Raw genomic sequence first — 18,395 nt, 5'->3', positions numbered from 1 at the left:
CGATTGGCTGCGGGCGCGGCGGCGGACGCGTCCGGCCCGATCCGGACGTGTCCGGCGGCGCGGAGAGGGATTTTTTTAGGGTTTGCGCGTGAATTCGGGGGAGGGATCTATATATAGAGGTAGAGGGAGCTAGGAGGCTCCAAATGGAGTGTGGTTTTCGCCCACACGATCGTGATAGAACGGCCGAGAGCATGGAAGGGAGTTAGATGGGTTATTGGGCTGTTTTGGAGGGATGTTGGGCTGCAACTTAAAAGGGGCCTTTGCGAGAGTGCGGTTAACCGATAGAGTACCAAACGAACTCCAAATGACCCGAAACTTGACAGGTGGTCTACCGGTGCTATACCAGGGACACTTGACAAGGCTCGGTCCATTCCGAGAATGTTCAACACCCGCACAAGGAAAATGTAAAAGGGGGCGCCGGGGAACATAGGAGTGCCGGATTGCAAAACGGACAACGGGGAAAATGCTCGGAATCATGAGACGAGCACGTATGCAAATGAGATGCACATGATGACATGATATGAGATGCATGACATGGACAAAATGCAAAACGAAAACAAAACCCAACCACGGAGGGAATATCATAGCACATATCCGAAAATGGCAAGAGTTGGAGTTACAAATATGGAAAGTTACATCCGGGGTGTTACAGCATGATTGCAAGACTAGCACTTCGCGTACATCATTACGCTCTGGAGACACCATGGGCATAGGGGGAGGGGCACGACCACGACAGGCCCAGAGTGCGGCTCAAGCACACCAGGGGCTCCCAAGTGTGTCACCCTTTTTTTCCTTTTTTTAATTTTTTATTTATCCACAGGACTCCATTCACCAGAGGCCCTGTCCGGCAGTAGATCTGTCGAACTCACGATGCAACAGCCAGGGAGGGACAATGGCTACGATGAACACTCAGGTGGTCTCCATTATGAGCATTAAATCTGTTTAATACACCATTCCGCAGCCTACCCCTGGAGGGGGACATGTCTACTAGTCCAAACCTTTGCTTACCGCACTATTTGTATCGTTCTGCACTCATAGCAGAATTCCTTGAATAAACAATGCATCGCTTTTTGCTTATAATTGCATTCCTTTTTACATATATGTTCATTTGTGACATCTTGCATCCGTACACTTTGGTACGGCCGAATACACCAGGGGCTTATGTTCCCCGCATTATGGTGTGATAAGTCCGAACACTTTCACAAGCGCGGCACCCCGAACTTATAGCACTATATGCATCGGCTTCGAATCATGTCTTGGGTCAATAGTTGGGTTTGCCCGGCTCCCATGTTTTGGTACCTTACGTTCCGTTCTATCGGCTAAGGTAGCACTGGGAGAACCACTGCGATTGCGCCCCGGTTGAGCTGGGCGAGCGCCTCAGTGGAGAAAGCTAAAACTGACCGTCATGATAAGGCGAGAGTTGGTCGCTGTTCGAGAGGTCTTTTCGAGTCTCTAAAGACTTATGCCGCTTAGAGCGAGGAACCGACTTCGTCCGGCCCAGGCGAGGATAGCGCCCAGAACTCGGTCTTCCGAACACTAGGGGCTTCGCCGAAATTTAAAATTATAGAATTCTATGGCTAAGTGAGAGTGTTCAAGCATTATAAGTCCGGTTGCCTTGTTCGTTGTGTTGAGCGCCTCCCTAGATGGACCCAAAAATGGGAACAAAGGCGCTCAAGTTTATCCCGAACACCCCAGCACTCGTGGCATGGGGGCTGAAGCCGACGACTTGCCATCTCTCAGATTTGATAAATGGCCGCACAGAAGGTAATATTTTAAATCAATAAGCGTTGCTTAGCGCATATGAACAAAGTTTTCAGCGCACATGATAACACATTACGAGTCTACTAAAAAATTACATCTTTGGGGTACTCATCCGCAATCTTGCGGGCACCCTTCAGGACACTCTTATAATACATTTCGGGCGTACGATACTCCTTGCCCGCCGGCGGCGCGTCTGTCAGAAGCCTCTCAGCATCCAGCCTGCCCCGGTGCACCTTTGCGCGGGCAAGGGCCCGATGGGCACCTTCAATGCAGGCGGAGTGCTTGATGACTTCCACCCAGGGGCACGCATCCACCAGCCGCCGCACGAGGCCGAAGTAGCTCCCAGGCATGGCCTCTTCAGGCCACAGCCGGACTATGAGGCCCTTCATGGCCTGCTCGGCTACCTTGTGGAGCTCGACCAACTGCTTCAGCTGGTCGCTAAGGGGCACCGGATGTCCGGCCTCAGCATACTGAGACCAGAAGACCTTCTCCGTTGAGCTCCCCTCCTCGGCCCGGTAGAATGCGGCGGCATCAGACACGCTGCGAGGCAGATCTGCAAACGCTCCTGGAGAGCTCCGAATTCGGGTAAGTAACAGGTAATTCACATTCACATGCTTGCTTTGCATGAAAAATGCCTTACCTGCCGCTATTTTCTTCACCGCCTCAATCCCCTGAAGGGCCTTATGGGCCTCGGCCTTAGTGGCTTTGGCACTCTCAAGAGCCGAGGCAAGCTTGGACTCTCGAGTCTTCAAGTCGCGCTCCAAACTCTCATGCTTTTCCATGAGAGCCTGGAGCTCTTGCCGCACCTCCACCACCCGTGCCTCCTGCTTCTCTCGCTCCGCTCGTTCCGCGGCCACATTACGTTCGGCTGCGGACACGGCCTCCTTCAGGGTCGCCACCTCGTTCGTGGCCCCTGCAGTGCCCACGTTATCCTTGTTATTTCTATTGCAACCAAAATCCATTTCTGTAAGGTACAAATTTAATACGGTGTTACTCACCTTCTTTTTCCTCGAGCTGCTTCTTGGCAAGGCCGAGCTCGTTCTCGGATCGCTCAAGGTCCTGCTTCAAAGCACCGACCTCTGCAGTCAATGCGGCAGAGGTCAGCAGCGCAGCCTGCAATCCCATATTGACATAAATTTTAGAACTCCTGCGTATATCTTCTTAGATCCTTAGTCCGACTTTTCTTTCCGAACACCGAATAGAGCATCAGGGGCTACTGCCTATGCGGTATTACATTACATATTTTAAAACTTCTTACCTCAAAGCCTGTTAGAAGGCTGCTGCAGGCTTCGGTCAGCCCGCTCTTGGCGAGCTGAACCTTCTGAATCACCGCACTCATGATTGTGCGGTGTTCTTCCTCGATGGAAGCGCCGTTGAGCGCCTCCAACAAGTTGTTTGTGCCTCCGGTTGGACGGAGGCTGCTGGTGTCACGGTCTTGCCCTTCTTACGAAGGGGCCTCCTGCCGGACTCCAGAACCACTACGGGTTCCGGTGCGGAGTCCTGCACGAAGTCCGGGAGGTTGCCCTGTGGCACCTCCGGAGCCTCCCCCTCCTGATGGGTCCCCTCCTGGGATCCCACCTCGGCGTCCTCAGCGTCACGAGGGGTGGAGGCGGTTGGAATGGAATCCACATCCGACAGAGCCAAGGACCTGCTCGAAGAAGCGGGAAAATCATCCTCGGCCGGACTACAGGTTGTATGCGGCATTAGAAGGACACTATGTGGCACAAAAGAGAAATTATAAATCATTCAGGAATCCGGATACTTACGATCTTGCCGGGGGCTTGGCCCTTGAGGGCCACCCCTCGTCGCCGTCGTCGGCGTTGGCGGAGCTGTCTGGAGGAAGGGTCCTTCCCCTCTTGGACCCTTCGGCCTCCCCTGTTGAGGAAGCCTTCCTCTTCCGCTCTCCCCCCTCCTGGGGAGAGTCCTCTTTCTCCTCCTCGTCTTCGGGGGAGGAGTCCGCCTCGGAGCCATCGGACGATGAGTCCGATACCATCTGGCGCCGGGAACTCCTTCGGGTTCCCGTGGCCTTCTTCTTGGCCTTCTTCTCTGGCACCACGTAAAGGGCCGGAACTAGCAACCCCGTTAAACGGGTGTCCGCTGGGTCTTCTGGAAGGGGAGCCGGACAGTCGACCTGTCCGGACGTCCTCTGCCAGTCCTGTTAAAGGCATTGGGAGTTTTAGATCCCACATAGAGTCAAACTATGAAAGAAATAAGTGCCCGTAAAGGATAACAAAGCTTACCTCGCCGGCCGGGCGCTTGGTGCTGAATCCGCGATCTTCAGTTGCGGATGCGGGGGCTTCTCCGCCCTTGAACAACACCCTCCAGGCAGCTTCATACGTCGTGTCGAAGAGCCCGCTCAGGGTTCGGTGCTGTGCCGGATCGAACTCCCACAAATTGAAGGCCCGTTGCTGGCAGGGGAGAATCCGGCGGACGAGCATGACCTGGATCACGTTGACAAGCTTAAGCTTCTCGTTCACCAGGGTCTGGAGACAGGATTGGAGTCCTGTCAGCTCCTCCGAACTACCCCATAGTAAGCCCTTCTCTTTCCAGGAGGTGAGCTACATGGGGATGCCAGATCTGAACTCGAGGGCCGCTGCCCATTTAGGGTCACGCGGCTCGGTCATGTAGAACCACCCCGATTGCCACCCTTTGACGGACTCCACAAAGGCACCCTCAAGCCAGATGACGTTGGGCATTTTGCCCACCATGGCGCCTCCGCACTCCGCTTGGACGCCCTTCACTACCTTCGGCTTGACATTGAAGGTTTTTAGCCACAAGCCGAAGTGGGGCTGGATGCAGAGGAAGGCCTCGCACACAACGATAAACGCCGAGATGTTGAGGATGAAGTTTGGCGCCAGATCGTGGAAGTCCAGGCCGTAGTAGTACATGAGCCCCCGAACGAAGGGATGAAGTGGGAAGCCCAGTCCGCAGAGGAAGTGGGGGAGGAATACGACCCTCTCACGAGGCCTGGGGGTGGGGATGAGCTGCCCCTCGTCGGGCAGCCGGTGCGCGATGTCGCTGGAGAGGTATCCGGCGCCGCGCAGCTTCTCGATGTGCCCCTCCATAACGGAGGAGGCCATCCACTTGCCTCCCGCTCCGGACATGGCTGGAGAAGGTTGAGACGAGATGTGCGGACTTGGGCGCTGGAGCTCGAGTGCGCGGAGATGGATAAGCAGAGGAGGAAGAAGGCGTGGGTAAAAAAGGTGGATCCTTGTCCCCTTATATATGGGCGGACGAAGACTATGCGTCCCCACCGGCCTGGTAAAACTCGCTTATCTCCCAAGCGTCACCATCAATGGCGCGGTTGGGTTACCCACGTCCGTATTGATGGGAATACCGGAATAAGGGGAACACGATCTCTGCTTCGACAAGAAGTGCAAAGGAAACCGCTTCACTAAACGCGCTGAGGTGGTATAATAAAAAATGATTCAAGTGAAGGCTTGGTGGTGGTGTGATGTCATGCCACAAAATACGTCAGCAGATTGAACTTGTGTACATATTATTCTCTCTACGGTGGAATGTGGAATTTATTTTGCAGAGCCGGACACTATCCTGGTGTTCACAATCTTCTATGAATTATTCGGAGGAGGAACCCGCCGTGCAATGCCGAACAATATGCGCGCCGGACTCATCGTCATTGAAGCCTGGTTCAGGGGCTACTGAGGGAGTCCTGGACTAGGGGGTGTCCGGATAGCCGGACTATCATCATCGGCCGGACTCCAAGACTATGAAGATACAAGATTGAAGACTTCGTCCCGTGTCTGGATTGGACTTTCCTTGGCGTGGAAGGCAAGCTTGGCGATACGGATATGTAGATCTCCTACCATTGTAACCGACTTTGTGTAACCCTAACCCTCTCCGGTGTCTATATAAACCGGAGGGTTTTAGTCCGTAGGACGAACAACCATTACAACAATCATACCATAGGCTAGCTTCTAGGGTTTTAGCCTCCTTGATCTCGTGGTAGATCCACTCTAGTACTACCCATATCATCAATATTAATTAAGCAGGAGTAGGGTTTTACCTCCATCAAGAGGGCCCGAACCTGGGTAAAAACATCGTGTCCCTTGTCTCCTGTTACCATCCGCCTAGACGCACAGTTCGAGACCCTATACCTGAGATCCGCCGGTTTTGACACCGACAAGGTGTCTCCAAAGGTGTTTGTTGGGTTGGCATAGATAGAAATTAGGATTTGTCACTCCGTGTTTCAGAGAGGTTTCTCTGAGCTCTCTCAGTAATACTCATCACTATAAGCCTTGCAAGCATTGTGACTAATGAGTTAGTTACATGATGAAGTATTACAGAACGAGTAAAGAGACTTGCCGGTAATGAGAATTTACTAGGTATTGAGATACCGACAATCGAATCTCGGGCAAGTAACATACCGATGACAAAGGGAACAACATATGTTGTTATGCGGTTTGACCGATAAAGATCTTCGTAGAATATGTAGGAACCAATATGAGCATCCAAGTTCCGCTATTGGTTATTGACCGGAGACGTGTCTCGGTCATGTATACATAGTTCTCGAACCCGTAGGGTCCGCACGCTTAACGTTCGATGACGATTGGTATTATGTGTTTATGTGATATGTGCTACGTCTTGAGCTTGCATTGGTTTTCCTTGAAGAGGAAAGGGTGATGCAGCAATAGTAGCGTAAGTATTTCCCTTAGTTTTTGAGAACCAAGATATCAATCTAGTAGGAGGCTCCTCAAAAGTCCCACGCACCTACACAAACAAAGAACTTGCAACCAACGCAATAAAGGGGTTGTCAATCCCTTCACGGCCGCTTGCGAAAGTGAGATCAAATAAAGATAGTATGATAAGATAAATATATTTTTGGTATTTTATAATATAGATGCAAAAAGTAAAGATACAAATAAAAGTAGATTGGAAGCAAATATGATAAGAGATAGACCCGGGGGCCATAGGTTTCACTAGAGGCTTCTCTCAAGATAGCATAAGTATTACGATGGGTGAACAAATTACTGTCGAGCAATCTATTATATATAAAAGGTGCTTTACGAGCTATCAGAAAAAAATATAAATACCTAGAAAATCCCATAATAATTAGAAACATCTGTCCGTTAATCTGGTAGCCTTGGAAACAACTGTCAATATTAGCCGATGGATGTTCGTAAACAATTCCATATGAAAAATGTTAAGAAAATAAACCTCCTCACGCTAAAAAGAGTCCACACACCTACTATAAAAGAGTCCATACACATCCTCACATTAAAAAAGGAGTCCACACATTTTATATAAAAACCAAAAAAATATTAACAAAAGAAGATACCCACAAATTGGATCTAAAAAAACAGCCTAGCACCTAGGGCGAAAATAGCACGCCCGCTTAACACCTAATCTATCATCTCCATGCTCTCGCTGCGGCCAAGCCGGGCGATGAAGTCGCCGGCGAGATGGATTAAGCCTCTCCTTGGGCTAATCATGTACCCTCAACGTCAACCCATATATAGCTCCTCTCCCCTGATGCATCCTCTCTGTTGTTGACGTCTTCTACACTACGATCGGTAGCGGGGTAAAAGGCGTACAGATCTCAAGGGAAGATGAATGCCTAACTTCGTCGTGGGCTTTGGTTGAAGTGCAAGTTGATCCGACATATCTGACTCACGTATCGTCGTGCTGATCAATTTTTTGAAGGTAAGCACCCATCCAATTTTTGGATCATGGATGTATGACAAATCAATCCATATATTCCAAAGAAAGGGAAGGGAAAGGATAAAGTGGTTACAAAGTACATCCACGTGAACCGAATCTGAAGCCAAGGTGTAAACCTTGCCATGTTCCATAGTAGCCGGACGTAGGCTCAAGCCTCAGGAGGATCACCGGGCATGCGTACTGTCTGCAGATCAACATGCATGCAATATACGTAAGAGAGAGGTGGGCAGTCCAAATTTTGATAATTTCAAGTAGGTATTAGTCCATCAACAGTTGTAAGAATCTCCATCGAATATATTCAGCTCTAGACTAAGAATCTATATTTTGTTGATCAGGTTAGTTACATCAGGTGCATAATGTATTAGACCCCCAACAGCCGTCAGGATCTCCAAAACAGCAAGGCGAGGTCTCAGGGATTCGGGCAAGAAGACACATACGCTGACCAAGCAAAGGTAGCTCAGTAGCATATTCGTACGGTCATTGGACTGCTACCTTATTATTTCTGGTATAAGCACTAATCTATGTGTAAGCTATGTACTCTTTTTGTTACTTCGCCCCCTGCACCTACAAGCTGAATGTGCTCTATTCTTCGATCCTATATCTGCGGTTACCTAAACATCTTCATTGGTTTTAGTTCTGCTCTCCTTACAATTAGCATTTGGAATGGTGCATATAATATTATTCAGAACAATGTCAATTGATGTTAGAAACTTACTTGTCACTAGCTAGCGGTTTTAGTTCTGCCTTCGCCATTACAAATAATCCATGAAAGGGATTTTCTTTCATTTTCTATGTGTGTGCAATATCGCTAATTAAGCTAACTATGCATACATAATAATCTATTAATTATTTGTCTCTTGCTGGACTGATATATTATGGATTCAAATTTTGTACTTTTTTGCAGGTTGAGAGAGAGAGTAGGGGTTGAAGACACATCTCGGCCGTGCTGCCTCACTTGGGACAATGCCATCCCATTACATAAGCAAACTTTACCAAAACCTACTCTTGTGGGCAATGGTGCAAGTACATTATGAAGAAAAATAGGTACCTTGCATAACATATGTATATCTAAATATCAAAGAAAACCTACCATATTTGATTCCAAGTTTGCTTTATACACAAATAATGTAAGAGTACGTAATATGGTGTCGTATGATAAATTACATATGCATGTATATCCAATCGCTCAAATGTCTGATCCGGCTCCATGTGGTGTCTCATTGGTTACTTTTGTTAATTCTTTTATTAGCTCTGAAGCTGGATGATGGATTGCCCAGCCAATGCTTTTTTGCCATGGATCAGATGGTATATACCCACAATCCGGAAGCATGTTTATTACTTCCTAACATTGGCTGGATGCACCCACAATCCGGAAGCATGTTGATTACTTCCTAACATTGGCTGGATGCACACGTACTGACGTACAAGAGGACTTGATGGAATCTTACCGGATGGAAAAACGCCCACAAGCAAAACATGCACGTGAGTGGATTTGATTGCAAAAGAATCATTTAGTGATTTACACTAACGTAGGCTACCAAAATACACTCCTAATCGTTGATTATTTTAATGTCACAGCTGGACAGGAAACCACACATCGTGGTTAATTCCAGCAAGCTCAATCTCACGTTGTCGATGTAGGTGTAGTTGGGATGTGTTCTTTATTTACAGATTTGTTGGGATGTGTTCTAACTCTACTTACTTTGTACAACTTGCATATGATTTTTCAAACCATATTACCACAATATGGAATTTAAGATTTGTGGTTTGGAAGTAGAAAATTACAATTATGACTAATTGTATTGGTATATGTATTTTCTTTGAAATAAAAAAATATATCAGTACTAGAAATTTATGATGTGATGGTTCATGTACAGGCTGACCCATTGTTTAGGTGACTTCAGCCTTCCGGATTTGAGTTAGGAAAAGGACATGATTGTCCTGTTGGATTCGGGATCACCATGAGTGATTAATCAAAATGCAATACTGATAACCATAATAAATATGTTACTACAAAAATCAGAAACATCTATCCGTTTATTTAACAGAGTAAAGTTTCATGGCCATTAAATAGGATATATATATAAGTGAACAAATTTACCTACCAATGCCATTATAATCATAATAGCACCAACATGGTTTATTTGGCAATTTTTGTTTTTGAAAAGGTGGATCTATATGGCTGTCAAAAAAGAAGGTTTAACTAAAAAAACATGGGTCTATATCGCTACACTTTTGCCTTGCCTAGAGGCGAGCCGCCAAATTGCTCTTGCCATGTTGCTTTGTTGATGTCGTCGTCTGACTGCTGAGGATAGCGGAAGATAAGAAAAATCTCCTCCATAGTTCACTGGTGTTAGGCCTACATCTTCCTTGCCCTTCTATCTGATCTATACTGCTACGAGTCAAAGACGATGGACGTCGTCATGTTGGGCTGTATGCTATGAAATTTTTGATCCACACAGGTGCAGCTCAAATTCATGTGTATGTTCTAATTGATCCTTATAGGTTATGTTAGCTTGGTGCAGGATTTCATCATGAAGGAATTAAATCTAGCTTGCTTCGTCGTCTTGCTGGTAGTACTACATATGCTTGTGGGCCGGTGCCAAAAGAGGTTGCAGGTAAGCATGCTTCTCCTCTTCCAAATCCCTCCACAATCAAACTTAAACACTAATAATGAGCCTATATATGTTCCACACGATTGTAGAGAAACGACTGTTTAAACAAGCACTGATGCTGCATATATGTTCGACACATATACCTAAGCCCTGACTCCTATGAACGAGCGTAGTGTTTATTTGAGACCAAATGATTTATTTAATTGTTAATCCATGACTAATTCTGCTGCAGTCTTACTCTTGATTTATTTTATAATATACAAAATTTCCAATTGCCGTATTCGTCATAATGTCACATTATTCTCTTTAATTCAAACATTTTTAGGGATGTAGTTAAACACAAGCAGTGATAGTAACATTGTGCAATTACCTTTGTGGTTTGATAGGTTCGCGCTTATCCGCGGGTCAGGTTGACATTCTAGGGTACAAAATAAAGGCCATAGAGCACACTCACTTGATCAGTGTATTCAGCAAGATACTCCTAGAGTCCCAATACGCTGGACTACAGGAGAAGTGCCAACCATTGGTACCACAAGACAATGGGTACGATAACAAGCAAGAATCGGCTGTGAAGCAAGCAACAACATGGTGGAGAAACGAGCTCCTGGATTTTCTGGCCAAGCACATCAACTAACTCACCATCATAGTTCATCAACCTAACGCAAACCCTCAATTTCTTAACGTTTGTTATGTATTTTTCTAGCATTAGATCGAAACAGTGGTCTTGGGGAACTATTGTAAAAGAAACTTTTGTTCTGTTAGATACTACTTAATGAAAGGTTAGGAGAATGATGTTTTGTTACCTTGGAATCGAAAGGGTTTAGGCTTAGTAGGACTAAAACCGAGTAAATGATGTGCGGTTTCAGTACTACTAGGTGTGAGGAGGAGGAGGTTAGCCTTGATGGTCAGGTGGTACCTCAGAAGGACACCTTTCGGTATTTGGGGTCAATGCTGCAGGAGGATGGGGGTATTGATGAAGATGTGAACCATCGGATCAAAGCTGGATGGATGAAGTGGCGCCAAGCTTCTGGCATTCTCTGTGACAAGAGAGTGCCACAAAAGCTAAAAGGCAAGTTCTACAGGACGGCAGTTCGACCCGCAATGTTGTATTGCGCTGAGTGTTGGCCGACTAAAAGGTGACATGTTCAACAGTTAGGTGTGGCAGAGATGCGTATGTTGAGATGGATGTGTGGCCACACGAGGAAGGATCGAGTCCGGAATGATGATATACGAGATAGAGTTGGGGTAGCACCAATTGAAGAGAAGCTTGTCCAACATCGTCTGAGATGGTTTGGGCATATCCAGCGCAGGCCTCCAGAAGCTCCAGTGCATAGCGGATGGCTAAAGCGTGCGGAGAATGTCAAGAGAGGGCAGGGTAGACCGAATTTGACATGGGAGGAGTCCATTAAGAGAGACCTGAAGGATTGGGGTATCACCGAAGAGCTAGCTATGGACAGGGGTGCATGGAAGCTTGCTATCCATGTGCCAGAGCCATGAGTTGGTTGCGAGATCTTATGGGTTTCACCTCTAGCCTACCCCAACTTGCTTGGGACTAAAGGCTTTGTTGTTGTTGTTGTTGTAGTTACATGTCGGACATTAATTAATTATACTGGTAGTTTGCTACAATCGTACACGCATAATAAAAGGTTAAGCAAAAAGAATAATATGAAAGAGACATGAAAAGGGAAAAAAGGGACCTGTAGGTCGAAGAATGCTGCTGTTGTCCAGGATAACCACAACTCGGCCGCCTCGAGTGGGAACAGCGATGAGGCGTCTGGCTTGCGTGCTTGGGGACAACAACGTTGCCAGGATCCTCATACTCAAGCTGTTTCCATGCTGGATGCGGGAGACGAGCTCCACGCCCACATCACCTGCACGGACGCCGACAATAATGACAATGTACAGATCGACGATCTCGCCTCCCTTCTTGCGCAGCGGTTTCTCGGGCCCTGCTACACATCTGTCACAATTTACTGGCCCAGGAAATAGAGGAGGCATACGAGGAGCCAAACCAGCCGCCAGTGACCCTGTGGTCGCACCAGTGATTCGAGTTGCGGGGGTGCCCACAGCTGAGGATGAGCAGGCTCAGCCGCTAAGGGCAACAAATCAAGGGAAACCCATGGGAACTTAGGATTTACCGCGATACAAGCCGGGCCTCATCCGGTGGCAGCAAATCTGGAGTGAGCGGAGAGGAGAAGGACAGGAGAAAGGGGATCGGGGCATCGGGCAAGAACACACATGTCAGCGTGTGAAGGTGCGAGTCGGAGAGAAAATTTCCTTTATTTCCGAAGCATAGTGAGAGAAGATGTGTGCGCACTGTGTGCATCTGCTTGAGCATGTTGGGCTATGATTCAATTTTTTAGAATACAAAAAATTCATTTTTTAATACAAAAAAAATTACTAACTAGCTATGATTTACACAAAATTATAGTGCATATACGTGCATTTAGATATAATTTTTCATGCAAACATAGAGTACACAATCATATAAGAACTATAAAAAATTCCGGTGCCAGTGGTACTCCCCGAAAATGAATTATATTTTCAACATGTACAAAGTTACTATGGTTCGATGTGCCTGTTTGGCACATAAACTCGCATTTCGTGATGAGCCACACCCGCACTAAAAACATGATCACCCGGCCACATGTCGCTCATATCACACCCGCACTAAAAAAATGATCACCCGGCCACATGTCGCTCACGAATGATTCGACGTGAACATGCCATTTTGATATTTCCAAAATATGAAGAAGGAATTCCACTTATGCTCAAAATCACTACTTCACGATCAACCGACAAAGATATCAAATATTGATTTGTTTTCACCAACCTTTGTTACATACTCTTGCATTTGGTAAAAAAGAGGTCTTGTATTTATAAATACCAATACATTTGGTCCCAAATGTATTTTTAGAAGAAATAAAAGAAATCATATTGTTAAACTTGCTAAAGTTCTAGCTCGCGCATCGAGAGGGCCACTTTTCTAGTTCTATAAATGGCGGTTTTCTATCTAAAGAAAAATAGGCAATCCAAACTTCAAATGATATAAGTGAAGCACATGAAGCATTCTATAAAGCCATACTCAAAAGATATATGTGAAGTGCAATGAGCATTCTATAAATAAACCATGGAGTATCTCATACCAGCATGGTGCATAAAAGAAAAATGAAAACTAAATGAAAAGGACGCACCAAGACTTGCACATATCGCATGAACGAAACGAATCCGAAGCATACCGATACTTGTTGAAGAAAGAGGGGATGCCTTCCGGGGCATCCCCAAGCTTAGACGCTTGAGTCTCCTTGAATATTTACTTGGGGTGCCTTGGGCATCCCCAAGCTTGAACTCTTGCCTCTCCTCCTTTTCCTCATATCGAGACCTTCTCGATCAAACACTTTATCCACACAAAACATCAACAGAAAACTCGGTAAGATCCGTTAGTATAATAAAGCAAATCACCACTCTAATTACTGTTGCAAACCAATTCAAATTTTGTTTTTGCATTGTGTCTATTGTAATATAACTTTTTCATGGCTTAATCCACTGATATAAATTGATAGATTCATCAAAACAAGCAAACTATGCATCAAAAACAGAATCTGTCAAAAACAGAACAGTCTGTAGCAATCTGAACATCCACCATACTTCTGGTACCCCAAAAATTCTACCAAAATTAGGAAAAATAAAAAAGTTGTACAGAAAGACAGTAAAAAAGTAATCAGAACATTTTGACGTTCCAGTTAAAAATGTAAAACCGTGCACTACAGCCAAAGTTTCTGTCCTGCACCGTACAAACCAACAAGCATTGTAAACATCCTAAAGGCAAACCTTGGCACATTATTTTTATAATACAATGGAATTGTACAAGGGGATAATTATTTTTGTTGAAAAGTTTCTGTAATCAAGATTCACAAAGTTTCCGTGAGCATGAGCAAAGTTCAAGGCTAGCTCCCACTTCAACAATGCTTGTCTTTCTCACTTTCACTTTCCTTTTTGAAAAGTTTTTGGGTTCCCCTCTTTATTTTATTTTTTTAACTATATAAAAGCACTCAACAGAAATAAATGACTCTCTAAAACTTCCGGGTTGTCTCCCTGGTAGCGCTTTCTTTAAAGCCATTAAGCTAGGCATATAGTGCTCAAGTAATGGATCCACCCGGATCCTAAGGTATATCAAAGCCAATTTTAATTAACAATGATTGGTAATTTAGTAGTGAGCACAAAGTAACATATATCAAGCAATGACGAAGTCTAACTCTCTTCCTATTCATCGGCATGTCATAAAAGAACAATTCATGCACACCAAGTAAAGGCCAATGCATAGTATAAACAGTTTCTTGCAATTTTATCATATTAGAAACATAGAGAGGTGGAGATATAGTTCCTCTCTCATAATAATTGCAAGTAGGAGCAGCAAGCACATGCATATTATATCTATCGAAATCATCATGTGTAGTAGTAAAAGGCAACCCATCAATATAATCCTTAATAAGCACAAACTTCTCCGATATAGTGTAGTTTGGAGAATTCAAAAAAAAAATAGGACTATCATGCGTCGGTGCAATAGCAATAATTTCATGTTTAACATAAGGAACTATAGCAAGTTCATCTCCATAAGCATAATTCATATTGGCATCTTGGCCACAAGCATAGCAAGCATCAAGTTCATCAAAAAGGGATAGTTCAAGAGAATCAACGGGATCATAGCAATCATCATAGCACTCATCCTTCGGTAAGCACGAAGGGGAATTAAACAATGTATGATTTGAAGAGTTACTCTCATTCGAAGGTGGGCACGGGTAGCTAATCCGCTCTTCCTCCTTTTGTTCTTTGCTCTCCTCATCATTTTTTTCATCCAATGAGCTCACAGTTTCATCAATTTCTTCTTCCATAGACTCCTGCAAAATACATGAGCGTGAGCCATGGACATTGCACTATATGTGGAATAGAATGGTGGTTGTGGAGAAGACAAAAAAAGAGAAGATAGTCTCACATCAACTAGGCGTATCAACGGGCTATGGAGATGCCCATTAATAGATATCAATGTGAGTGAGAAGGGATTTCCATACAACGGATGCACTAGAGCTATAAATATATGAAAGCTCAACAAAAAAAACTAAGTGGGTGTGCATCCAACTCGCTTGCTCATGAAGACCTAGGGCATTTTGAGGAAGCCCATCATTGGAATATACAAACCAAGTTCTATAATGAAAAATTCCCACTAGTATATGAAAGTGACAACATATGAGACTCTCTATCATGAAGATCATGGTGCTAGTTTGAAGCACAAGTGTGGAAAAAGAGATAGTAGCATTGTCCCTTCTCTCTTTTTCTCTCATTTTACTTTTTCCTTTTTCTTTTTCTCTTTTTTTTCTTTTTTTTCTTTGGTATTCCTTTTTTTGGCCTTTTCTTTTTTTCCTTTCTTTTTCTTTTTTTTTCTTTTTTTGTAAAGTCCGAAGTCTCATCCCAACTTGTGGGGGAATCATAGTCTCCATCATCCTCTCCTCACTAGGACAATGCTCTAATAATGGGGATCATCACACTTTTATGGATTTACAACTCAAGAATTACAACTCAAAGCTAGAACAAGATATGACTCTATACGAATACCTCCAGCGGTGTACCGGGATATGCAACGAATCAAGAGCGACATGTATGAAAATTATGAAGGTGGCCTTGCCACAAATACAATGTCAACTACATGATCATGCAAAGAGCAATATGACAAAAGTAATGCGTGTCATATGAACGGAACGGTGGAAAGTTGCATGGCAATATATCTCGGAATGGCTATGGAAATGCCATAATAAGTAGGTATGGTGGCTGTTCTGAGGAAGGTATATGGTGGGTGTATGGTACTGGCGAAAGTTGCGCGGCACAAGAGAGGCTAGCAATGGTGGAAGGGTGAGAGTGCGTATAATCCATGGACTCAACATTAGTCAAAAGAACTCATATACTTATTGCAAAAATCTAGAAGTCATCAAAAACAAAGTACTACGTGCATGCTCCTAGGGGGATATATTGGTAGGAAAAGATCATCACTCGTCCCCGACCGCCACTCATAAGGAAGATAATCAATAAATTGTGCTCCAACTTCATCACAAAGCGGTTCACCATACGTGCATGCTACGGGAATCACAAACCTCAACACAAGTATTTTTCATAATCACCTCAACTAGCATGACTTTAATATCACTACCTCCATATCTCAAAACAATTATCAAGTATCAAATTGATCATAGCATCCAATTCACTTTCTATGATAGTTTTTATTATACCCAACTTGGATGCTCATCATTCTAGGACCAAATTTGTAACCATAGCAAATACCATACTGTTCTAAAAGACTCTCAAAATAATATAAGTGAAGCATGAGAGAGTAGCAATTTCTTCAAAATTAAGCCACCGCCGTGCTCTAAAAGATATAAGTGAAGCACTAGAGCAAAAACTATCAAGCTCAAAAGATATAAATGAAGCACATAGAGTATTCTAGCAAATTCTAATCAAGTGGGCTTCTCCCAAAAGGTGTGTCCAACAAGGATGATTGTGGTAAACTAAAAGGCAAAGACTAATATAATACACGACGCTCCAAGCAAAACACATATCATGTGGCGAATAAAAATATAGCTCCAAGAATAGGCTATTGGCTATCCTTGAATAGAGTTATCCTTGAATATCCTTGAAGATATAAGTGAAGCACATAGAGTTACCAATGAACGAAGATGAAAGAGGGGATGCCTTCCCGGGGCATCCCCAAGCTTAGGCTATTGGCTATCCTTGAATATCTTGGGGTGCCATGGGCATCCCCAACCTTAGGCTCTTGCCACTCCTTATTCCATAGTCCATAAAAGCTTTACCCAAAACTTCAAAACTTCACAACACAAAACTCAATAGGAAATCTTATAAGCTCCGTTAGTGAAAGAAAACAAAACCACCACATAAGGTATTGTAATGAACTCATTCTTTATTTATTTTGGTGTTATAAACCTACTTTATTCCAACTTCTCTATGGTTTATAAACTATTTTACTAGCCATAGATGCATCAAAATATGCAAACAACACACGAGAAACAGAATCTGTCAAAAACAGAATAGTCTATAGAAATCTGTAACTAACACAAACTTCTGGAACTCTAAAAATCCTACCAAAATAGGAAGTCCTGGACAACTTGTCTATTGATCAGCAGCAAAACGAATCAACGCAAAAGCACATTTCTGTGATTTAACAAAACTAAATTCGTGCGCGCAAAGTTTCTGTTTTTTAGCAGAATCAAATCAACTATCATTATAGGTTATCCTATAGGTTCTACTTGGCACAAACACCAATTATAAGATAAAAACACATCTAAACAGAAGGTAGATGCAAGATTTATTACTAAACAGGAACAAAAACAAAAAACACAAAGAAAATTGGGTTGCCTCCCAACTAGCGCTATCGTTTAACGCCCCTAGCTAGGCATAAAAATGAAGATAGATCTAAGTAGTGCCATCTTTGGCACTCAATTCCTCAATAGAGCACTTACAATCTTTAGGGGTTTCTCCCTTTTTAGCAATGATTAAACATTTAGGCAAAAAATCAAGAAATTCGTTTGTAGCAAAAGGTTCCTTAATGATAGAGAGACAATTGGGATGGACACTTATGGATTTGAGATCCGCGTCTCCTTTACTAGAAGATTCCCCCTTATTTTAAGAAACATAAATAAACTTGGCAGTTTTTGAAGGAAATATGCCCAAAAGGCAATAATAAAGTTATTATTTATTTCCTCATATCATGATAAATGTTTATCATTCATGCTATAATTGTATTAACCGGAAACACGATACATGTGTGAATACATAGACAAACTTAATGTCACTAGTATGCCTCTACTTGACTAGCTCATTAATCAAAGATGGTTATGTTTCCTAGCCATAGACATGTGTTGTCATTTGATTAACGGGATCACATCATTAGGAGAATGATGTGATTGACTTGACCCATTCCGTTATCTTAGCACTTGATCGTTTAGTATGTTGCTATTGCTTTCTTCATGACTTATACAAAGTTCCTATAACTATGAGATTATGCAACTTCCGTTTACCGGAGGAACACTTTGTGTGCTACCAAAGTCACAACGTAACTGAGTGATTATAAAGGAGCTCTACAGGTGTCTCCAAAGGTACATGTTGAGTTGGCATATTTCTAGATTAGGTTTTGTCACTCCGATTGTCGGAGAGGTATCTCTGGGCCCTCTCAGTAATGCACATAACTATAAGCCTTGCAAGCAATGTAACTAATGAGTTAGTTACGGAATGATGTATTACATAACGAGTAAAGAGACTTGTCGGTAACGAGATTGA

General features: G+C 44.0%; 1 protein-coding gene and 1 long non-coding RNA gene across 3 annotated transcripts; one reads left to right on the top strand and one right to left on the bottom strand.

Annotated features, from left to right (window-relative positions):
- Positions 1-6,848: 6,848 nt before the first annotated feature.
- Positions 6,849-12,347, bottom strand: LOC119340735. 2 transcript variants are annotated; one of them, XR_005164651.1, is made up of 3 exons: positions 12,194-12,346; positions 11,753-12,082; positions 6,849-7,624 (listed from the first exon to the last, which is right to left on the bottom strand). XR_005164651.1 is itself a non-coding variant. In XM_037612658.1 (3 exons), the coding sequence occupies exons 1-3, from the start codon at positions 12,276-12,278 to the stop codon at positions 7,605-7,607; spliced, it is 477 nt and encodes a 158-aa protein (XP_037468555.1). In that variant the 5' UTR covers positions 12,279-12,347; the 3' UTR covers positions 6,849-7,604. The 2 variants fall into 2 exon arrangements, 1 of the variants encoding a protein (XP_037468555.1); XM_037612658.1 differs by having other exon boundaries at positions 11,753-12,124; positions 12,194-12,347.
- LOC119340736 lies at positions 7,573-10,847 on the top strand. The gene is made up of 4 exons (XR_005164652.1): positions 7,573-7,662; positions 7,776-7,892; positions 8,345-10,058; positions 10,442-10,847. It is a non-coding gene; the product is annotated as an uncharacterized LOC119340736 (long non-coding RNA).
- Positions 12,348-18,395: the final 6,048 nt, after the last annotated feature.

Source organism: Triticum dicoccoides, chromosome 7B (genome assembly GCF_002162155.2).
Source record: "Triticum dicoccoides isolate Atlit2015 ecotype Zavitan chromosome 7B, WEW_v2.0, whole genome shotgun sequence".
NCBI classification, from domain to species: Eukaryota; Viridiplantae; Streptophyta; class Magnoliopsida; order Poales; family Poaceae; genus Triticum; species Triticum dicoccoides.
Note: the sequence above shows the minus strand (reverse complement) of the source record. Positions and strands in the feature narration are given on the sequence as shown.

What these genes read in the sequence shown, in the direction of transcription:
- LOC119340735 (XM_037612658.1), bottom strand. Translation starts at nt 12,278, where the DNA reads ATGCCCCGATCCCCTTTCTCCTGTCCTTCTCCTCTCCGCTCACTCCAG. An exon ending in GAGGCCCGGCTTGTATCGCG is followed by an intron (nt 12,125 to 12,193) that starts GTAAATCCTAAG and finishes GCTCATCCTCAG; the next exon opens with CTGTGGGCACCCCCGCAACT. An exon ending in CAGCATTCTTCGACCTACAG is followed by an intron (nt 7,625 to 11,752) that starts GTCCCTTTTTTC and finishes GTTGATCTGCAG; the next exon opens with ACAGTACGCATGCCCGGTGA.